Genomic DNA, 24,781 nt, shown 5'->3' with positions numbered 1-24,781 from the left:
ACCCTCGTTTGAATCCCAGGTGGGAGTAAGGGAGAAGCTATTGATATTAAGGACAATATTGTGACAATTGGGAACATTTTAATATGATCATATATTAAAATATAATTATTGTTTTAATGCTCAATTTCTTAAGCATTAAAACTGTTTTGTTTTGCATGCCCTTGTTAGGCTAAAAAAAAAAAAGTGAGTATATGTCTATAGTATAACCTATACATAGATAGATAGATATATGTAGAAAGAAAGTAAAGGTTGTACAATGTTAAATGGATCTACAGGAAGGCTGTAGGAGTGTATGCTATACTATCCTTTCAACTTTTCTAAGGACCTAAAATTTTCCAAATAAAAAGCTGATGAAAAATATACTCTGATAATGACACCTGAATAGTGTATTACGTACAGGTAACAGGGCATCGTCTCCTTTGCTCCTCTGGATTTTCTCTCTGGAGCTCTCTTTCTGATTGACAGCTTGCTCTGCAAATGATACCTCCAGGTTGATGTCTGTTTCAGAGGCAGGTGCCTCTTCGGGCACCAGTGGGGTCAGCTCCTTTTTGCCAACAGCTAGGCTAGATGCCTGATCTGGGAAAAAGACAAAAGATTCAATTCATGTGCTCTGGCTACTTCTTTTTTTAACTTCTAATACATCAACCATATAAACCTTTGGGAAAAGTACTATTTACTATAAGCAATAATTAACAGTTATTTTAATAGTAAAAAGTATACTCAAGGAATTCTACCAATGGTGCATGGAGGCATAGAGGAGGGAAGGTGGTGACGAGAAAGCCAGAGTTGGACTGTGGAATCTTTCCCTGAGGTCACAATTCTTAGACTTGAGTCCAGTTCCAAAACATTGATGGGTGATCTCAAGCTCTGAATGAAAAACCTCACAAAAATTTAGCAGACTTAATCATTGCTTTATTTTATACTGGGAGAGTAAAAGCAAAAAAAGGAGAGAAGGAGGTTAGTTTTACTCTCTCTTAAGACTATGACATACCATTTAATTTCCTCATAGTGGAACAGATTCCTAAAAAACATTTCTTCCCTGCCCTGCATGTCCTTTCTGGAATATTACCTACCTATCATAGTAAAAATTCCCAAACAAAAGACAGCATCGACAATGTGCACTGTGGCAGTCAGCTCTGGAGGTACCTGGTACCAGAACCAACAGGTTTTGCACCAGATTATTACAAAGATTATGACAGCTCTCTTACAACTATAAATCTAGTGAAATAAGTTCCATGTATTTACATCAACAGTTTATAATAAATTTAACATTTTTTTCTTGGTGTGTTTGTTGTTAATCCTCCAGGAAAAAAAATTAACACCTGAAAACTTATTTGCTGAAAACGTCAGCTTTAAGCTTGGAAGAAAATACTTCTAAATTTGGCTATTTGATAAGCATTTGGTTTTTAACACAACTCACACTAGAAAAAAACCTGGCATCAATGACCGGATTACTGTTATTTTCTCATTGCAGACCTTTAATTCATGGTGGGCAGCCCTGGATTACATCAGTAAGCTTACATAGTACATTCAAATGCTTATATACTAACACAGCAAGGTGATGGAGGGTAAAGTTAATTTTTAAATTTAATAAATATGTCATATATACATATATCATTAAAAGTCTGATGCCTTCAGAAAATGTATTTGTATTATCTTCTATATATTTTCTATACTTATAGTCATTTAAATCAAAAACACACAGAGAAATTGTTTTACTCAAGAGAAAATACGGATAAATCTAAATCTAGCCTTTTTCACTCTCATTCAATAAGCAGTGCGGGCTTCGCGGTTGCAGGACTTGGGTAGTGCTCAGTGGGGCCCCAAGCTGGGTTTAATGCTCTACTGTTGTCGTCTCGCAATTTGAACAAGAAGCCCTACATTTTCAGTTTTCACCGGGCCTTGCAAATTACATAGCTGGCCCTGGTCACATCTCACAGTTAAGAAAGTACGTAAAATGGACCCACGTGAATTCCAAAAATAAGAGAAAATTTAAAGCTCTTTGATTGCATTTATCTGCTGCCATCTATGCCACATTATGCTTTTCCAACAGCCTGTGACAATTTTTTTTTTAATTAGGATAACTAGACCTCTCTCCGATTAATTTTTAAAGTATTAACTTGAATGTCAAAGCACAATTTGAGTTTTATATTCCCACTGGTTTACACTGCTTTATGTTTTACTGTGAATATGTATGTTGGTTTCCTAGGAAACCATTCTAAGAGGAAAAAACTGATTAGCCATTTTCTTAAATTAGAAGCTACCTTTCTAAAAGCTGAGTGTTTATGGACAAGAATGTTAAAATGACTCCCTTTTCTCCTTAACAGCCCCATGTCAGAGCTGCAATAAACACCACCTCCTCACACACACAAACAAATGTTCTGTGCTGAATTCAAAACTGAGGAGAAGAATTATAATTAAGTTAGAATACATTTAAAACATATGAATTTCCTCCAAAAATTGGCAAAAATACAAAACACAATATAGAAAAGGCTTAAGGATCAAATGGTAACTCCAGTTAAGGCAGATAGCAGGAAAAACAGTTTCAGGGGTGATAAAGGAGCACTGCTAAAAGAAATAGATAGTTAACTGATTAATAAAAGCATCTACGAATCAATTATCTACTCTCAAAGAGAAACGTTAACAGAGAATGCTGAGATAAACCTTTTGGCTCTTAAAACCCCAAAGTGTAAATAATATAATTTATTTAATCTATTCTCCTTCGGTTTTTAAGTGGGTAATAGCACTGAGTTACAAATATTTTACAAAACTCAAAGTTTTTCAATTGTCCAAAATAATCCATATCTTTATTTTAAAAAATAATTTCCCCTCCTCCTTGGAACTCGGAAAAGAAAATATGCATAACACGAAAGTTTTAAAAATTATTTGGGCATTATCAGTATTTCTAAATGTATGTATTAAACACTGGCCTTTCATATACACAGAGTTGTATAATTTGATGAAAAGTTAAGATTGATACTTAGCAGTAGATTAATTAATTTGAAATGCAACAATGCTTGCAACATTAAAATTTTATTTTTCATTTAGAGTAAGTAACTTTGATTGAACATGCATAAAAGCCTAAGTGTAGGGAAAACATTTAAAATAGACTACGTAGCTCACACTTACAGATTTCAAATGGAAAGAGCTCCACTTTTGAACTCCAGACAATATTTTCCATGCATTTCATTCAGAACCTTTCAATGTTTGCATAACACTGGTTAATTCACTGGCTAGGCAAAGAGCATGGCATTGCCCAGAACAGGTGCAGTAGTAAATACTCAGTGACTTGGATGGCGTTATACACATTCTCTTATTATTCTGACTGGAGGCTCTATGCCCACTTCATAGCATTCCAGCAAAAGCAGATGTAAATCAGGCAGCAAGTTTGTCACATTCCACTCGGCTGCCGCAAGCTAGGCTGGAAGGGACTGCTATAATGAACTTGTCTTCCAGAACTTCTGTTTATATAGCCTACATCACCATCGCTGGCAAAGGAGGAAAACACCAAGAAAGGACAATGTTTTCCTCAGCATTCATTTAGCAATTGCCAGTCGCCCTTCCCCAAAGCCCAAAGCATATTGATGTTGGCACAAAAGGTTCATCTGTTAACGACCCAGCTCTCTAGCCCGCCTGCACTGGCTATTCCAGCCTGCTTGCCACTTCAGTGTCTACTGGCACACAGACTTAGGGAAACACCCAGTAATTTCATTCTGATATAAAACATGTAACTAAAGAAATCTCCACAGGACAGTAAAAAGCAAGTGCTTTTATAGACATAAATATATAGACACGTATGTGTCTATACACAAGCATGCACACACATATATGCACATATGTGGGTGTGTATATATTTTAAGGCAGGGGTGCAGGAGAGAAGTTCTAAGAAAAGTATGGAAGGAAGGATAAAGATACTAGATGCTCCAAGACTCCAAAATGTCCCGTATACAGTAATTTTGGACTAACCTTTGATTTTTATAGGAAGGTTGGGAACACTTCCCAGGCCTCCACAGTCTACCTGATACTCTTCCTCCACTACTTCCAATCCACACACAACACTAGTAATGCCATGAACACTCCAGGTGCCAGGTCTTAAGGACATAAACTAAAGAAAAGTCCCAAGCAGGACTCAGGCAGCCACCAACAACCTTTGCTAAAGTTTTTAAGTAACAGCACACTGAGGATTAAATCTGTGACCTTAATTTAGAAGTTTTTCCTTTTTGTAAATCCATGAAATAGCTTTAAATTCTTTCTTGGTAAGTACTAATAAAGTCTTACTATTTATTTTCATCGATGCCTTGAATTTCTAATCCATTTCTGAAGCAACAGATACAGAAAAAAGGAATGAAAAGGAGAGCTGTAATCAATGCCCCCCGCCCAAAATCTTAACTTAAAAAAAAAAAAGTTTTCTAAACTTTCTGAAAAGCAATCCATTTATGAGCTAAGAACTTCAGATCTGAAAATGAGGTTCCAAATTCACTGGCTCCCCTTACTAGCTGTGTGGCCTTGGGAAAGTAACTTTACATCTCTAAACCTCACTTCTCTCATTTGTAGAATGGGTTAAGAACAATATTACTACATAAAGTTCCTGAGTATATTAAATTAGGTAAATATCTCTGCATAGTACCTGGCACATGGTAAGCATTTGGGAAAACTGACCATGTACAGAGATGTTAGAACAGATAGAGATAGACAAGTATTTAAAAAAAATCAAAGGCCAACTATATGCTCAGTCTTATGTAATTATCTATTTGGGTACTTGATATGAGTATTTGAATAGAATTTGCTTACCAGAATTGAAGATGAATGTTTTAAAAGGTCTTATCTGTTTGTTGTACTAATAAATGAGAAAATACAAGAGAACGGGTCCAACTCACCATCTTTTCCTTGGTATTTGTTTTCTTCTGTTCTGACTGATTGTGATTCTGTACCATCTGGAGGCTAAAGATAGAACATGGGCCACTTAGTCATCTCCACCTCACAACCAGAGAAACTGTACTGTAAAAAACCCTATTACTAACTTTCAGAGTATAAGAAATGCACTCAGAATTATATCAATCACAGAAAAAAAAGACTACAGGTATAATCAACAAGCAATCATCCAATAAACATGTGATCACCCACAACTTGTAAGACACACTACTAAGCCCTGTGGGGAATAAGGGCAACATCAAGAGTGCCCCTGCCATCAAGAATGCCGCTATTAATTGAAGGGAAAAGAAAACATATCAGAAAGTTAACAATATCCATTAAAAGATGAGTAGATAAACAAAATGTGAGCTACCCACACAATGAAATGTTATTCTGCAATAAAAGGAAACAAAGTACAGGTACATGCTACAACATGGATTAATCGTGAAAACATTATACTAAGTGGAAGGAATCAGTCACAAGGACCACATATTGTGTGATTTCATGTCTACGAAATCTTCCGAATAGGAAAGTCACAGAGACAGAAAGTAAATTAGTGGTTGCCTAGGGGGTAAGGAGAGGAATATGAGGAATGACTGCTAATGGGTATGGGTTTTCTTTTGGAGATGATGAAAAGGTGCTAAAATGGATTGTGAGGATGGTTGCGAATCTGTGACTACACAAAAAACCTCTGAATTGTAAACTTTAAGTGGCCGACTTGGTGAATTATCTCTCAATAATGCTGTTATAAAATAAAATTATAAGTTGACATGTAGGTAATAAAATAGAATTCTTCATATTTTTTTAAAAAGCTAGTAATAAATGTGAGATCAACTAAAACTAAATTACCAAGGAGGTAATAAGAGCTTAGATATTCAAAGGAACTCCTTTTTCGAGGGGTTGGGGAAGTGACACCTGAAGAATGCAGCCCTCCAAGGGTTTATGGACACAGGAAAACATGGCTGGCTCCTCTCACCAGTAAGTGTGTCCAGGCCGTACTTCCTCCTTTCCAAGTAAGGCTTCAGGAGGAATTCAGGGATCAGGAAGGGGAGTCTAGGTCAATCATACACAGAGGCCTACTTGAATGAACTGTCTTTAAAATACTCATTCCAGGGCTTCCCTGGTGGTGCAGTGGTTGAGAGTCCGCCTGCCGATACAGGGGACGCGGGTTCGCGCCCCGGTCCGGGAAGATCCCACATGCCGCGGAGGGGCTGGGCCCGTGAGCCGTGGCCGCTGAGCCTATGCGTCCGGAGCCTGTGCTCCGCAACGGGAGAGGCCACAGCAGTAAGAGGCCCGCATAACGCAAAAAAAAATAAAAATAAAATACTCATTCCATTGGATTTTCATCTCTATACAAAAGAAGACAGGCTTCGTAGTCCCCTCCCCACACACTTCAACTCAGGTGTTAGCAGAGGAGAACTCCCCTCTCCACCCGCAGTCCAAGAAGAGTCTAGAAAAGCACCGGGGCAGGTAGGCAGAGGTGCTCTACTAAGAGATTAGAGGTACCCAGGTCAGTGTAGAGCGACTACCAATCACAGATGTGGTACAAGAGTCGTGGCACTACTTCCGTCCCCCTCAGGCTGAGCAATACCATACTCCTCTCTCCGCACACGAGCCAGCAGAAGGCCAGCACTCCATGGCACAGGGCACACAGTGAGTAATTCTAATCTTACATATGAACACATATTTTGGAGCATGTGGTTGGAATTGTTTTCCTAAGCAATTGAAGATAACAGTGCAGATGGTATTCATTTCTGTATTACATTTCCCAGTGTCAGCAAGGGCTTCATGAGGAAGCATTTGAGATGGAAGAGCTGAATATGGACAGTCATCTCTCAGTATCTGTGAGAGACTGGTTCCAGGACACCCCCCACCCCTGCCCTTGCGGATACCAACACTGGAGGATGCTCAAGTCCCTTATAAAAAATGGCATAGCACAGTCGGCCCTCCGTATCCACAGGCGCAGAACCCAGGGATATGGAGGGCCCACTGTACATATTTGAGACTAGAAGAACTGCAAGTAAAGATAGCTGGCCCATGTTTGCTTGAGGGGTGGGGGACATATTTCTAATGGGTGGCAGTGTTTCAATTAAAGGCATAAAGTGTAAGCAAGTTAACATTATTTTAATTTACTTGTGCTATTTCTCGCTTATTGACTCCATCAGATGATACAACTCACCGATTACCTTGAACTCAAACCATGTGGTTTAGACATTACCAAGAATTTGCTGGAAAATGTTGCTTGAAGCATTGAGTAGCAACATCCTCTTAGAGACTGGCAGGAATCCCACAGTATATGGTTTGCTTAGGCTCAGCTCTCTGCCCCCTCCCCGCTTTTGTTTCCTCTTAACTCCCTCAGGGAGGGCTCTTTAATTGGGAAGGAAATGTCATAATACTATATTTCCTTACTATTCATTTTTCTACAGCTAGAAACCCAGTCCAGTCCTTCAACCCCAGTGGATGTCCCAAATAACGACTGGGTGGCATGCAAGCGTGTAACTGCCTCACAGCAGCCAGAGACCTACCTAGAGCAATCCAGTCACCCCAAAACTCCTATAAAATGGACTGGATTTGATCTACAATTGACCATGCAAATAAGAGTAGGAACCTGCAGCTATAAAGGATTTCTTGGAAGAATGAAATGTCTACAAAAGGCAAAAAACCTCTCTATGACAGAAAGATACCTTAAATATAAGGCCATTTAGTCCCTCATTTTTTAAAAAGATTTTTGTTACCCTTTATTTATAGTGTAAATACATCTCATGTATTTACTGAGACTACTTAATATCAGAATCATATATGTAAACCCAAACGTAGCAGGATGCACAGTGGTTAAAAGCACTTATTTAGAGTCTGACAAATTTGGGTTTACTATCTACAGGACCACTGAGCAAGTGACTTAAAGTCTATGAGCCTGTAGAATGGAAACGATGATACCTCACTCACAGGACAGCTCTAAGGATGAAATGGGATATGGCATGGAAAGTAGTCGGCACAGTAGGTGTTCAGTAGTGGTAGCAGCAAATATTAACTGCTATAATTATCACTGCAATCACCGTTCAACATCCGTTCTGTTTGTTCTCACTCCAACCATCCAACTGGGTCTTCTAGACCAGAGCTATTCCAACTTCATCTGAGAACAGTCCAGAGTGTAAATCAGCTTTGACCCTAAGAACATCATTAAGTTCAGCTGACCTTTTTTTTTTCCTCTTTGTAGCAAGACTTTCTTGTTGAAGGAGCAGATGATATTAATTTACATTTTGCGCAAGCTCTTGAGGTCCTCCTGGACAAGCCACAAGCAGCCTACCAACTGGCTGTACTGAGCAGCACTGTTCTACGCCATACAGATCTCCTCCTTGTACCATGCCTTCCCTGATAGCCGTCAGCCCCAGAGTCTCTACCAGACTCCAACAGCTTCCACTAATAAATTCATCATCTTAGCAAATATCTACTCAAATCTTCTATGTGTTAGGCACCGCGCTAGGTGCTAGATGCAAAGGGGAAGTTATTTCATGTTCAGGGTTCCTGTTTTATAATTCAGCTACAATTAGCTCCCTCACATTCCACTTCCATTCATCCCCACATGAGTCTAGAAAAAAAGGAAATTCTCCTACAAGAGTTAATATAGAAGGAAGAATCCTCTACCTCTGACTTTTCTGTAAGTAACAATTAGCAGTCACATTGTCTAGGAGGTTGGGGCCATTCCTAAAGCTCCAAGGACACCTAACACAGGGATTGTCACAGAGAAATGTAACTTGTTTCATTTTCTGCCCCATCAGTATAACTTCTAGAAGAACAGGGATCAAGTCCCTCTTGATCATGGCCAGCATGGAGCTTCAGCGCCTTGCATATACATGCCCATTAAGTTTTTAATGATCTGCATTAAACTGGATGGGTTCAATTGATTCTAAGCCATTATTCCTTTGCTTTATCAAAACAGAAAACCTACCTCCCTTTCTTTTGACCCTCTCTGTTGAGCAAATATGTCTCTGACGTCAGGAACCTGGTACTGTTTGTTTTTTTTCCTCAAGGTCTGGGAAACAGTCTCTACTCGTTTCTGAACAGCTGCCGCCTGCGTCCGGGTCAGTGTTGATAAAAACACCATGCTTTCTTGGGGATCTCCAGCAGCCTCTCCAAAGAGGTTGGACAAACCGGCCTCCTTAAGCCACTCTTCTTCCAGTTCTCCCTCTAAGACAATAGAGAAAAATGGTATTTAAATCACAAAATATGAGAACTTTTACATTTTTTTAAGCTGCTTAAAAACTCTTACTGAAACTCTTATATCACAACCAAACCGCAGTGCTAAGAATCATTATCTGAAACTTGGACAACTGCCATAAACTCCAGCCATAAAGATATCAAATTTTAGATCCATTTCATATATACTCAATTAAAATTTTTAAATGACTTCACATGTGATTAACCTCTATAACTTCCCTGCAGATTAACTAGGGGAAGATAATACTGTTCCCTTTCCAGAGATGAGCAAGCCATGAAAAGATAACTTACTTCCATCAAGTTACAGAAGGAAGTCGATGCTGGGGATGGCCATAAAAGCCCTGTTTCTTGGCTTAAATTCAGCACTACCTCAGAGTCCAACCCTAACTGATGGAAAGGCTTGTTTTCTCTGCTCGCCGTAGCTGACAGGGAGTGCGGCAAAGAAGTAAAGAGCATCTGGACATCAGGAACTAATCAATTTCAAATTAATTTTTTTAACCCCCAGGTCAGCACATCAAAGTCATGTTTTTTACAATTTTTTTTAAAAGCACACTATTTTCAGCAAAAAGACCAAAAGAGCTTATTATAGGAAACTAGTTAAACTAGTTAACAACTGAATCCATTCAAAACACTGAAAGGAAGTAAACAGTAAAGCAAATGTTGTATACGATCTATTGATGATTCGGGTCTTCCCTGGCAGTCCAGTGGTTAAGACTCTGCACTCCCACTGCAGGGGCACGGGTTCGATCCCTGATCAGGGAACTAAGATCCCATATGCAAGGCAACTAAGATCCCATATGCAAGGCAGTGCAGCCAAAAAAAAAAAAAAAAAAAAGGAAGATCTGTTGATGATTAACAGAAAAACTCAATGATAACTAGAATAGATTCACTCCAAGCTCCATGTTTATAGAGGAAATTGAAAGACCAAGGACTTGAGACAAAAAAGACCTGTGTCCATACCCCATTTCTGCACCTTGATGGCCATGTCACTTTGGCCAAGTCACTTAGCCTCAAGCTGACTCGTTTTCTCATCTGTAAACTAAAGCACAGCTGCCCTGGCTGCCTCATAACCAAATGTGAGAATGTCACATGGGAAGAACTTTGCAGAGCTCTATTATAGTCCATATCACATGACGGAGCACTGACTGGTGTGCCCATCTATCCTTCTCTACTATCTAAACTCCATGAGGGCAGAAATAAAGTATTAATAACCTTGGCTTCAAGAAACATAAGGCAGTGCCAGGCATTCTGCATGCCAGGCAACAAAAACTGTTTACTGACATAAAAAGTCAGCCACAATTATTAATGCTGTTAAGGTAGAACTCAGTATACGTGTATAAAACCAAATGGCCAGAAAAAAGCTGATATTGCCATGATAAGGGAAGTAAACAAGATTACAATATAGAGTGACTTGTTCCATTAAAAAGTAGAGGTAAAATTCAAACAATTTAAAGTCAAAGAAAAGGCATGGGTGTATAGAAACATTCCCAATTCTTCTTGATAATCACATCATGAACAACACTCTACAAATCCATTTTAGTCTTGGAGAATTATGAAATAGCTAAGGACACATGGCTATGTACCAGGCTTGAGTGCTGCTTTCTGCAGAATGTTTTCTCTTACTCAGCAGGCCGCTGGTATGCTGCTGCCATCTTGAAACACTGAGTCAGAAAGGTTGGAAGACACTATTACCACAAAAAAGCTCAACTGGATTGGTAAAGTGAGAAAGAATGAGAGTAAAATGAAAGAGAACCCAAATAAAAGAATGAGTTGGTTATAATTTTCTTTTACAAATCAGTGTTAAATTAAGGAAAATCTCTAACTTTTCTTTTTCAAGTATTACTGGTTGCTTTTTTTCAACAAATGTTATAGCAAAGGAGAAAAGCCTATTTATGTATTGATAGATTTCAGTACTAAACAACTTGATGCTAAGTCATTTAGCATCATTAAGAAGTCTTCTGTTGAGAGCCTCCCTGGTGGCACAGTGGTTAAGAATCCACCTGCCAATGCAGGGGACCGCAGTTCGAGCCCTGGTCTGGGAAGATCCCACATGCCGTGGAGCAACTAAGCCCGTGCGCCACAACTACTGAGCCTGTGCTCTAGAGCCCACGAGCCACAACTACTGAAGCCCAAGCGCCTAGAGCCTGTGCTCCACAACACGAGAAGCCACCGCAATGAGAAGCTCACGCACCGCAACGAAGAATATTCCCCACTCCCGCAACGAGAGAAAGCCCGCACGCATCAACGAAGACCCAACACAGTCAAAAATAAATAAATTTATATATATAAAAAAAAAGAAGTCTTCCATTGAAAAACAGGTCACTACTAGCAGTGGGTCCCAAGATACTAACTGTGGCTCTTACTTTTTTGGCATTTGTATCAACTTATACACCAAAGACTTACTTATAAACTTATAGATGGCACAAGGCATAGAAAGAATGCTAATATAATAGATGCCAGAGTTGGGCATCACAAACCTAGTGTCTACTTTAATTTAATAGATTAGCCAAAAAAAAAAAAAAAAAAAAAGCATGAAATTTAAGGGAAAAAAAAAAAATGAAGTTGTACATGTTTCTTCCAGAATATCAAATACAGTAGTGGAGACTGTGGGAAATGCAGCTAGAAAGAGACCTGAGAGAAATGATGAACCAAATACAAGAAGTAAACATGGAGGCTAAGAATGCTAATACCATCTTCCACTGTCCAAATCTACCATGAGCTTAGCTGGCTAAACTGTGGCACTGCTGCCAATCTGGAGGATGATACTTTGAAAGATAAGATGACCAGGACTGAGATAGGTCTGCAAACCACCAACAAGGATTGATTTATGTGAATCTTTCCTTCTAGAAAAAGTTACTTGGCTAGTAACAAGATAACTATCCTCAACCATATGAAAGGCTATCACGCAAAAAATAAAACAGACTTGTTCTGATCTTCCAGAAGGCAGATCTACAATAAGTGAGTAAAAGGTAGTGTAGAGCAGATTGTAAAAAAAAAAAGCATGAAATTTAAGGGGAAAAAAAAAAATGAAGTTGTACATGTTTCTTCCAGAATATCAAATACAGTAGTGGAGACTGTGGGAAATGCAGCTAGAAAGAGACCTGAGAGAAATGATGAACCAAATACAAGAAGTAAACATGGAGGCTAAGAATGCTAATACCATCTTCCACTGTCCAAATCTACCATGAGCTTAGCTGGCTAAACTGTGGCACTGCTGCCAATCTGGAGGATGATACTTTGAAAGATAAGATGACCAGGACTGAGATAGGTCTGCAAACCACCAACAAGGATTGATTTATGTGAATCTTTCCTTCTAGAAAAAGTTACTTGGCTAGTAACAAGATAACTATCCTCAACCATATGAAAGGCTATCACGCAAAAAATAAAACAGACTTGTTCTGATCTTCCAGAAGGCAGATCTACAATAAGTGAGTAAAAGGTAGTGTAGAGCAGATTGTAAATCAGTACAATAAAGAACACCGAAACAGCTCAAGCTGACGGAAAAGCATCAGCTTCATCAGCATCTACACTCACTAGAGGCCAAATGGCCATGTGGCTAGGATACCACAGAAGGAATTTAAATAAAGCTTAGATGATTTCAAAATTCTAGTCTAACTCTAAGAGTCTATGATACAGCAAGCTTAGCCAACAAGATTCTAGCCACATCCAAACCTAAGTGAATTTACTTATGCCACTTAATATTTGTCAGTTGCATCTATAAATCTGCCACAATTAAGTCATTTTCAAGTTGAAAGGCAGCTACCATTTATCTTTTTCTGGTTTTCCTAGCTTTAATTTTTTTTCCTCCTCTTCCTTTCCATGTATTCATTTCCCATCAATACATATTAAAAAAGAGAGAGAAAAAGAAAAAAAAGAAAAAGAAGTTTTATTAATTTCATTATTACCATCAGGCTCTTTGACAACCACCACCTCTTGATCTTCTTGTCTGTTCTCACTGGATTTCTTGATATTTTCTAGTTCGGTCCAATAATCTTCCATAGATAGTTCATCCAAAGAATCCTGGGAACTTGATCGATCAAATGGAGGCCTTTCCATAACTTTGGTGATTTCCTGGTTCATAGTATACTGGCCATATCTGCGACTATAAATTCAAAAGAAAACACGGTTCATCTTAGTACATGAGGAAGTAGTACAATTTCTAAAATATCATAGTACTGAGCTGGAGAATTTGGAAACTCAAGTTCTCCTTAACAAAACCAAAGAGATGTGTATTTTGAAACTGTTTACCTTGAGAGGCTACTGATTATAACATGCTTGTAGAATGAACAGTTTTATTCTCTACGGAAAAGCATGGCAAAGAACAAACAGCAATGTGATAAATATTTTTCCATTTCCATTTCACTTAAATTATTTTAAGACTTCTTTAAACCTGAAAATTTGTTCTTAGAAAGCAACAGGCTAAATCTTGTTTAGAGGTTAATTAAATTGGGATTGAATTTTACACAGTATTTCATATTTATCATTGATACCTATAAATCAAACTCAATCAACCCTTACATAGCAAATATCCGCAATCAATGAATGAGGTACCATTTGAATTTTCATTTTGTTTTTTGGAACCAGAACATGAATAGAAGGATGGTATATTAAGTTTGCTGTTACACTCTATTTTAGAAAGCAACTTTTAATATTTACACTTATAAATGTACCTATTACTTACATATATTTTAAAACATGGTAAAAAATGTATTTATTGGCAATTCTGAATAAGTAGTTAGGAATTACCTTGTAAACATTTGGTTAAATATAATCTATGAAGAAAAGGATTAGTGAATAAATTTTTTAATGACTTCAACTATATTTTTGTCTTCATAAGTCATATCCTACCTACTACTAACACTGAATTAAAGGGCCCAATAATTTTAAAAACCCATATAGAATAGAAATTTTAAATTGTTTCATTATTGTTTATATTGAGATAGAGAGGGGAAAGCCTTATTAATTGAAAGAGGAAATTTTTCAGTTATGGTTTTTCCCCTTTATATTCAATAATTTTTCAGAAATACAATTTGAGTGGAGACAATAACTGGTGAATGAGTGCTTTGTTATTCTAATATCAAATTGCTTTTTTATCTCCCAAGAAGACATTAGGAAGTAATACTCTGCTAGACTGGTTTTACTTACTGCACATAGAGAAAATAAAAAGAAATGCGACAAAACAAAATTCTTTAATAGTGTGTGAACATTTTCACATTTAAACTGGCCTTTCCCATAGTTATTTAAAATAGTAGGATTTAATACAGCACAAGGAAGAAGGTCACTAAACTCTGGTCAAATCTAACCAGCAGGTTAATTCCAACTGACTTCTTAGTAAAAGTCAAAGAACTTAATTACCTATTGCTGCAAATAAATGCAATATAACTGACTACTTAACTGTAATGCGCGAATCGGCCAGTTTTATCCCTTTAAAGATGGTTCTCTCTGCCTTGATTACATACTTTATTAATGCTGGTTGCATGAATGATGGAACAATCCCTATAATCTCACCCCAGCAGCAACCCTGGCATGGTGACGGGTGGGCTTTAGAATGAGGGCCAACTAGAGGAAGTCTAGACATGTTTGTGTGAATCTCTTTCCTCTAGCCTCCATTGTCCATTGTTTGCCGCTCCCCCATCCCTTAATTCAAAGGACACTTCCTCCCTCCCTGCCCCAACTCCTGCTTACATCCTTGTATCCCACCCTGTGGTCATGATACCATCGGTGTTCTCAGTTTAGGGTTTACACTCCTGATTCTTAAATTACAATGTGAATGAGAAAGCTCTCTTTTCTCTTAAAGATGAAAAGTAAATTATATTTTTTATTTCCGTGATCACCAGCTCAACTGATCTCTGGTTCATATTCCTTAATCCTGCTTTATCAAGATAGCTAAAGCTAATTTACAATGTTTGCCAGATTCATTTTTGGTTTATTTCATGTCAAATATATAGACGCCATTCCTTGCTTTTGTTTTACCTCTCATTATAATGTAAGATTGTCCACTCTATTGCTATTTTCGACAACCCTTAGCCCCACGGGAGATCATGATGAGAACTGTGGAATGTGTGAAGTATAATGACTAATGCCGAATAATTTGGTTTATCTGCTCACAGGAAAGTGGTGCCGTTGAACGAAAAGTACATTAAGTCTTTTACTTCTGAAGGAATGTGTTTATTCTGGCAAGAATTTTCCAGTAAATTTCCATTAAGATAAGAGCATGTGCAGAAAAATGCAAGGGCATTGAGTAACATCGTTGTTATGTAAATATACCTTCTATAGCAAGCCCTGCTTTCAAAACACGCATAAAGCGAAAATCTAATCACTTAGTGCTGATGAATCGACTCAATATTTTGACTTTAATAAGATTCAAAAGCTGAACAGGTTTGTTGTAACAACCTGAAGATACTGAGTCATGAAAAGCAGGATTTTTTTTTTTCTTTTTTTGGATCACTGGCAAATGTTGCAAGAAAACAATTTTTTTAAATATTAGGGGATGGAGTGTAGGTAGGAGGCAACCGTCCAGTGATAGTCCCCTCCTTGGTCAGCTGCCGAATAGTTTACATTTTCTCTAAAAATGTGACTGAACATTCTTTATTCACAGTTTACATCAATAAACATGTCATGACATTGCTTTTCTTCTTAGAATAGTCTCACTTTTGTACTCCAGACAGGCCACGGCTAAAAGCCTGGCCCTTCTTAAAACTGTCCTGGTAAGAGGCCAGTTAACTAGTTTCCTCTCTTCTGTTTTTAGGAGTATGTTTTACGACACCATGTTCATTCTGCAAATTGGGCTCAAAAACATAAAAGCAACATCTGCTAGACATAATGAAGTATGGAGCAGAAATACTGTGTATTTCCAAAAGATCCCAGGCAACACATGGTGCTCAAATCAGAGAAACACACGCTTTGCCCCACAGGCAACTACTAATTACCTCCGCCTGACTTACCGGCAAATGATGGTTCCCTGTTCCCTTTTCCTCCCTCCCCATCCAGAATCCCATGTGCTAAACATCCATGACCACTCTTCCAAAACTCCCCCATTTCTCACCTTTTACAACTATAACTACAGAACTAGACGCTGTCCTCTAAGAGAAGATGCTTCCTTGTCCACTGTACAACTCTTGCTCTAATACACCACAGTATTATCACTTGGGCTTTTTTGCCATGGGCACTATAACATCACCAGCAAATACTCAACTTTACAGACTCCCCGTGGGCCTTCATGGTGTGTTATCTTGCTGGCATGTCCTCGTGCTGTGTTGATAAAAACTGGAGTTTTGTTTCCTTATATCTTCCCCAGGTATATTTTATCCCATTTTTCTGTAATATTTTTTCCACCTGGCCAGTGAATTTCAAACGTACTGATATCATCAGGGTGTTAGTGATACCTGTTATTTTTTCTGTCGTAGAGGATCTTAAAGTGATCTGACACAAGCTGTCCTCCACAAGGAGTTAAGAGTTTGCCATGCACCATGCTGTGTTCCACTAGAAGAAAATTGCTTGATTTGTGCTAGTACCAATGCGGTCAGTGAAACAACGGGGAAACATATAGGACTAGGATTCATAAGTACCAAATGGTTCCAGCTCAACTTTTTTTCATGATCCTTGGAAAATCACTTCTCTGATTCTAACATGTTCCTATCTATAAAATGGAAAGAAGGCCAACAGCCTTGACTGCTTTGTTAGTTGTGAGTTATCAAATAAGAATTCCTATTAAAGTGTCTCAGAGGTAACCAAGAAGGCAGCACTCAAGTCAGTATCATTGCTAACATTTGTGTAACTGCTAACTACAGATAACTGCCACTCCCATAGTTTAATAAGGTCACCTTTGCCCTCTTCTAAGGTTCAGAGAAATTACTTATCCTCTAGGGACAGTCATTCTTAAACCTTTGGTCTCAGAACTCCTTTACACACTTAAAAATTTTCAAGGGCTTCCAGAGTGTTTTTGAGATAGATTATATCCACTGATATGGACACTATTAGATATTAAAACCAAAAAAATGTAAACACTAATTAATTTAAGAATAAGAAGAATAAATATCTTAAATAACATTTGGGGCAGGGGGGAAGCCCTACATTTTCCAAACCAAGAAAAAAAAATAGTGAGATAAGTAGCATTGTTTTACATTTTTGAAACTGTCTTTAATGTCTGGCTTAATAGAAGACATCTGGATTCTCACATCTGCCTCTGCATTTACTCTTCTGAGATATTGTAAGTCATGTAGTTTCTGGGAAACTCCACTGTATTCTCAGGAGAGAATGAGAATGAAAAAGGCCAGTAACATCTTGGCGTTATTATGAAAATAGTTCTGATCTCCCAGACCCCTGAAAGGGTCTCAAGAGCCTCAGGTGTTCCACGACCACACTTTGAAAACACTGCTCCAGGATTTCTCAAAAACACTGAATGGATCTGAAAAAGCACTTTTCAATTCTGTGGGCAACACTCCAGAAAGCCTTACAGAAAGAAACAGACATGCTTTCCTAGTGACCTTTGACCTACTTTTTTGTTTATTTTAGTTTAGTTTTACAGCCTTTCATCAAGACCGGGACTTATTCCAATGATATATCCATATTTAATTCATACTACAATGACAAAGAATAAAAGCATTATTTAAAAACCCCTACCTTGCCAATGTCTTCCATCATTTGCTTTTTTTTTTTTTTTAAGAAATTTATTTATTTTATTTATTTTTGGCTGTGTTGGGTCTTTGTTGCTGCGTGCAGGCTTTCCCTAGTTGCGGCGAGCGGGGGCTACTCTTCGTTGCGGTGCGTGGGCTTCCCACTGCAGTGGCCTCTCCTGTTGCGGAGCACGGGCTCTAGGTGCCCAGGCTTCAGTAGTTGTGGCACATGGGCTCAATAGTTGTGGCGCACGGGTTTAGTTGCTCTGCTTCATAAGTCATATCCTACCTACTACTAACACTGAATTAAAGGGCCCAATAATTTAAAAAACCCATGTAGAATAGAAATATTAAATTGTTTCATTATTGTTTATATTGAGATAGAGAGGGGAAAGCCTTATTAATTGAAAGAGGAAATTTTTCAGTTATGGTTTTTCCCCTTTATATTCAATAATTTTTCAGAAATACAATTTGAGTGGAGACAATAACTGGTGAATGAGTGCTTTGTTATTCTAATATCAAATTGCTTTTTTATCTCCCAAGAAGACATTAGGAAGTAATACTCTGCTAGACTGGTTTTACTTACTGCACATAGAGAAAATAAAAAGAAATGCGACAAAACAAAATTCTTTAATAGTGTGTGAACATTTTCACATTTAAACTGGCCTTTCCCATAGTTATTTAAAATAGTAGGATTTAATACAGCACAAGGAAGAAGGTCACTAAACTCTGGTCAAATCTAACCAGCAGGTTAATTCCAACTGACTTCTTAGTAAAAGTCAAAGAACTTAATTACCTATTGCTGCAAATAAATGCAATATAACTGACTACTTAACTGTAATGCGCGAATCGGCCAGTTTTATCCCTTTAAAGATGGTTCTCTCTGCCTTGATTACATACTTTATTAATGCTGGTTGCATGAATGATGGAACAATCCCTATAATCTCACCCCAGCAGCAACCCTGGCATGGTGACGGGTGGGCTTTAGAATGAGGGCCAACTAGAGGAAGTCTAGACATGTTTGTGTGAATCTCTTTCCTCTAGCCTCCATTGTCCATTGTTTGCCGCTCCCCCATCCCTTAATTCAAAGGACACTTCCTCCCTCCCTGCCCCAACTCCTGCTTACATCCTTGTATCCCACCCTGTGGTCATGATACCATCGGTGTTCTCAGTTTAGGGTTTACACTCCTGATTCTTAAATTACAATGTGAATGAGAAAGCTCTCTTTTCTCTTAAAGATGAAAAGTAAATTATATTTTTTATTTCCGTGATCACCAGCTCAACTGATCTCTGGTTCATATTCCTTAATCCTGCTTTATCAAGATAGCTAAAGCTAATTTACAATGTTTGCCAGATTCATTTTTGGTTTATTTCATGTCAAATATATAGACGCCATTCCTTGCTTTTGTTTTACCTCTCATTATAATGTAAGATTGTCCACTCTATTGCTATTTTCGACAACCCTTAGCCCCACGGGAGATCATGATGAGAACTGTGGAATGTGTGAAGTATAATGACTAATGCCGAATAATTTGGTTTATCTGCTCACAGGAAAGTGGTGCCGTTGAACGAAAAGTACATTAAGTCTTTTACTTCTGAAGGAATGTGTTTATTCTGGCAAGAATTTTCCAGTAAATTTCCATTAAGATAAGAGCATGTGCAGAAAAATGCAAGGGCATTGAGTAACATCGTTGTTATGTAAATATACCTTCTATAGCAAGCCCTGCTTTCAAAACACGCATAAAGCGAAAATCTAATCACTTAGTGCTGATGAATCGACTCAATATTTTGACTTTAATAAGATTCAAAAGCTGAACAGGTTTGTTGTAACAACCTGAAGATACTGAGTCATGAAAAGCAGGATTTTTTTTTTTCTTTTTTTGGATCACTGGCAAATGTTGCAAGAAAACAATTTTTTTAAATATTAGGGGATGGAGTGTAGGTAGGAGGCAACCGTCCAGTGATAGTCCCCTCCTTGGTCAGCTGCCGAATAGTTTACATTTTCTCTAAAAATGTGACTGAACATTCTTTATTCACAGTTTACATCAATAAACATGTCATGACATTGCTTTTCTTCTTAGAATAGTCTCACTTTTGTACTCCAGACAGGCCACGGCTAAAAGCCTGGCCCTTCTTAAAACTGTCCTGGTAAGAGGCCAGTTAACTAGTTTCCTCTCTTCTGTTTTTAGGAGTATGTTTTACGACACCATGTTCATTCTGCAAATTGGGCTCAAAAACATAAAAGCAACATCTGCTAGACATAATGAAGTATGGAGCAGAAATACTGTGTATTTCCAAAAGATCCCAGGCAACACATGGTGCTCAAATCAGAGAAACACACGCTTTGCCCCACAGGCAACTACTAATTACCTCCGCCTGACTTACCGGCAAATGATGGTTCCCTGTTCCCTTTTCCTCCCTCCCCATCCAGAATCCCATGTGCTAAACATCCATGACCACTCTTCCAAAACTCCCCCATTTCTCACCTTTTACAACTATAACTACAGAACTAGACGCTGTCCTCTAAGAGAAGATGCTTCCTTGTCCACTGTACAACTCTTGCTCTAATACACCACAGTATTATCACTTGGGCTTTTTTGCCATGGGCACTATAACATCACCAGCAAATACTCAACTTTACAGACTCCCCGTGGGCCTTCATGGTGTGTTATCTTGCTGGCATGTCCTCGTGCTGTGTTGATAAAAACTGGAGTTTTGTTTCCTTATATCTTCCCCAGGTATATTTTATCCCATTTTTCTGTAATATTTTTTCCACCTGGCCAGTGAATTTCAAACGTACTGATATCATCAGGGTGTTAGTGATACCTGTTATTTTTTCTGTCGTAGAGGATCTTAAAGTGATCTGACACAAGCTGTCCTCCACAAGGAGTTAAGAGTTTGCCATGCACCATGCTGTGTTCCACTAGAAGAAAATTGCTTGATTTGTGCTAGTACCAATGCGGTCAGTGAAACAACGGGGAAACATATAGGACTAGGATTCATAAGTACCAAATGGTTCCAGCTCAACTTTTTTTCATGATCCTTGGAAAATCACTTCTCTGATGCTAACATGTTCCTATCTATAAAATGGAAAGAAGGCCAACAGCCTTGACTGCTTTGTTAGTTGTGAGTTATCAAATAAGAATTCCTATTAAAGTGTCTCAGAGGTAACCAAGAAGGCAGCACTCAAGTCAGTATCATTGCTAACATTTGTGTAACTGCTAACTACAGATAACTGCCACTCCCATAGTTTAATAAGGTCACCTTTGCCCTCTTCTAAGGTTCAGAGAAATTACTTATCCTCTAGGGACAGTCATTCTTAAACCTTTGGTCTCAGAACTCCTTTACACACTTAAAAATTTTCAAGGGCTTCCAGAGTGTTTTTGAGATAGATTATATCCACTGATATGGACACTATTAGATATTAAAACCAAAAAAATGTAAACACTAATTAATTTAAGAATAAGAAGAATAAATATCTTAAATAACATTTGGGGCAGGGGGGAAGCCCTACATTTTCCAAACCAAGAAAAAAAAATAGTGAGATAAGTAGCATTGTTTTACATTTTTGAAACTGTCTTTAATGTCTGGCTTAATAGAAGACATCTGGATTCTCACATCTGCCTCTGCATTTACTCTTCTGAGATATTGTAAGTCATGTAGTTTCTGGGAAACTCCACTGTATTCTCAGGAGAGAATGAGAATGAAAAAGGCCAGTAACATCTTGGCGTTATTATGAAAATAGTTCTGATCTCCCAGACCCCTGAAAGGGTCTCAAGAGCCTCAGGTGTTCCACGACCACACTTTGAAAACACTGCTCCAGGATTTCTCAAAAACACTGAATGGATCTGAAAAAGCACTTTTCAATTCTGTGGGCAACACTCCAGAAAGCCTTACAGAAAGAAACAGACATGCTTTCCTAGTGACCTTTGACCTACTTTTTTGTTTATTTTAGTTTAGCTTTACAGCCTTTCATCAAGACTGGGACTTATTCCAATGATATATCCATATTTAATTCATACTACAATGACAAAGAATAAAAGCATTATTTAAAAACCCCTACCTTGCCAATGTCTTCCATCATTTGCTTTTTTTTTTTTTTTAAGAAATTTATTTATTTTATTTATTTTTGGCTGTGTTGGGTCTTTGTTGCTGCGTGCAGGCTTTCCCTAGTTGCGGCGAGCGGGGGCTACTCTTCGGTGCGGTGCGTGGGCTTCCCACTACAGTGGCCTCTCCTGTTGCGGAGCACGGGCTCTAGGTGCCCAGGCTTCAGTAGTTGTGGCACATGGGCTCAATAGTTGTGGCGCACGGGTTTAGTTGCTCTGCAGCATGTGGGATCTTCCCAGACCAGGGCTCGAACCTGTGTCTCCGGCGTTGACAGGCAGATTCTTAAGCACTGCACCACGAGGGAAGTCCCCCATCATTTGCTTTTATCCGCCATGTACAATGGGCAGAAATCCTCTCTAAGCTTCCCCTTTTGCCCGGTGTATTTGAAAATGTGTATTTTCTTTAATGCTCCTTTGTCATCCATCTGTACCTCCTCTTCCTACAATTATCTCAAGGCATTTATTTGGAACTAGGACATTTCTTTGAACTCATATTTAACTATCTGATCCAATCTCTACTTTTTGTACCCTACCCCACCAAGAATCATATTACGGGCTTCCCTGGTGGCGCAGTGGTTGAGAGTCCGCCTGCCGATTGCAGGGGACACAGGTTCGTGCCCCAGTCCGGGAAGATCCCACATGCCACGGAGCGGCTAGGCCCGTGAGCCATGGCCGCTGGGCCTGCGTGTCCGGAGCCTGTGCTCCGCAACGGGAGAGGCCACAACAGTGAGAGGCCCGCGTACGGCAAAAAAAAAAAAAAAGAATCATATTGCTACACTTCATATTCAGTCTGTCTCCTGCTCCTGGTCCTGCTCCTTCCAGGGCATTTTTGTGGCCCAAAGTCTGCTTTCCTGAAGTCCTTTGATGCTAGGACTTGGTTTTGTTTATTTGTTTTCTTTTCTTACAAGATCCTTTCTAAGGGCCCCGGTACGGCAAAAAAAAAAAAAAAGAATCATATTGCTACACTTCATATTCAGTCTGTCTCCTGCTCCTGGTCCTGCTCCTTCCAGGGCATTTTTGTGGCCCAAAGTCTGCTTTCCTGAAGTCCTTTGATGCTAGGACTTGGTTTTGTTTATTTGTTTTCTTTTCTTACAAGATCCTTTCTAAAAGAGGTATACTCTCTTTCATGCTCCTTATTCGACTTTTACTTCCACCACAGGAAAAGAAGTGACTGGGTTGAGAGATATAAGAGAATAAGGTTATTTTTGTTTTGTTTTTTTTTGTTCTGTTTTTAATGTGCCAAAAAAAAAGGTCTTATTGAGATCGTGACTTATCATCAACCATAATGACCAAGTATATTTTAGATAAAGCCATATTTATTGAAGTGTAAACTCTAGAATGGTATTGGACCTTAGAGATTTAAACCTCTCCCATCATTTTCTATATGAGGTAATGAGGCGCCAGGGTTAAGTCTTCTTCAGAATCTCAGTAAAGTGATGGTTGAACCAAAATTAGTGTCCTCATTTCTCCTTCGGTCTATTATACCAAATAGACTAGAAAGGGTAGAATTTACTATTTTCACATCTGATGCTCCAGTCTTTGTGAGTTTATATCGCACATAGCAAAACCACAAGTGATCTTGTTCACAGAGTCTATAATTAACGTGTTTAAATGACCACTACACTTATCTAGAGAAAAACACATTTAACAATCAAATCACACCTCTTTAAAATGCATGAGAATTCTTTTCCAATGAATTTTATAAAGAGTGGTTTGTGTCACGCTGGGGCACGACTTCAAATATACCCATTTTTTAAAAAGCTTTGTTTTGAAGATGTTTAAAAATTTTTAAATGTTTAAAAAAATTCCCTCTGTCTCTCCAGCTACATTATCTCTAGGCTGGGGGTAAAAAAGTGTTTCTGATGTGTAGATCTTTCTCTTTTATTTTGTCAGTGATATTAAAGAAGTAATCACTGCCATCATGAGATGGTGAAGCTATGAAAACTCGTAATGGCCTTGTCTGTAAGACTACACTGAATTTGAGTGACTATGAAGAGCTGCAGCCTATGAATGACCCAAGTCATTTTTCCCTGGGAAGTGAATGCCTACTATTGTTTAGCTGAAAGCAGTAATTATTAGAAGTGGCTCTGACACCCGAAAGAAAGGACACTGACAGTGCCTTAAGGCAGTAAGAAGTTGATTGGAAAGCAATCCCACACTGGCCTCTGCCCACTCCCAGGCAGCCTTCAGAGGCCAGGGAAAGGATTCCTCACATCTTCTACCTGACCCAATTGCTATTATTTTAAAAATATATTAAATATATTAGTTAGTTTTCACATTTCAAGTAAACTTACTTTTACCCTTTGCATATTTTACCCCTTTCATGTGGGGAAAGAATAAAACTTACCCATTATTTCTTTCAGCTTTCTTTTTCTTTAAAAATAAACGTCACTTAACATACGTCTAGCACATTGCTGTAGTCTTTACAGAGCGTCCACCCAATTTTGACACACAGCAAAGCAATGAGCAAATGAACTGATGATGCTCTACTTACTTAGCTTTGCCTGAGTAAAGCTGAGAAGAGAAGCCCATTAGTGACGCTGCTGAGAGAGAGCTTTGAAAACCTGGCTTTCTCACTTTTACAGAAAACTATGGTAGAACCAATTCATATGTGAACATCACTAAAAGAACAGGGGAGGGAACACTCTTGCACTGTTGGTGGGAATGTAAATTGATACAGCCACTATGGAGAACAGTATGGAGGTTCCTTAAAAAACTACAAATAGAACTACCATAAGACCCAGCAATCCCACTACTGGGCATATACCCTGAGAAAACCATAATTCAAAAAGAGTCATGTACCAAAATGTTCATTGCAGCTCTATTTACAATAGCCAGGACATGGAAGCAACCTAAGTGTCCATCAACAGATGAATGGATAAAGAAGATGTGGCACATATATACAATGGAATATTACTCAGCCATAAAAAG

The 24,781-nt window shown here is 38.5% G+C and overlaps 1 protein-coding gene across 3 annotated transcripts in view; it reads right to left on the bottom strand.

Annotated features, from left to right (window-relative positions):
• ARHGAP18 (Rho GTPase activating protein 18) overlaps window positions 1–24,781 on the bottom strand; it is a 191,422-nt gene that overhangs the window by 44,811 nt on the left and 121,830 nt on the right. For all 3 annotated transcript variants that reach the window (XM_024122538.3, XM_007128382.4, XM_007128383.4), the window contains exons 2-5: window positions 13,035–13,231; window positions 8,861–9,099; window positions 4,878–4,941; window positions 398–576 (exon numbers count right to left, since the gene is read on the bottom strand). In XM_024122538.3, coding sequence (XP_023978306.1) covers window positions 398–576; window positions 4,878–4,941; window positions 8,861–9,099; window positions 13,035–13,231 — 679 coding nt within the window. The remainder of the gene's footprint in view (window positions 1–397; window positions 577–4,877; window positions 4,942–8,860; window positions 9,100–13,034; window positions 13,232–24,781) is intronic.

This window comes from Physeter macrocephalus, chromosome 10 (genome assembly GCF_002837175.3).
Source record: "Physeter macrocephalus isolate SW-GA chromosome 10, ASM283717v5, whole genome shotgun sequence".
NCBI lineage: Eukaryota > Metazoa > Chordata > Mammalia > Artiodactyla > Physeteridae > Physeter > Physeter macrocephalus.
Note: the sequence above shows the minus strand (reverse complement) of the source record. Positions and strands in the feature narration are given on the sequence as shown.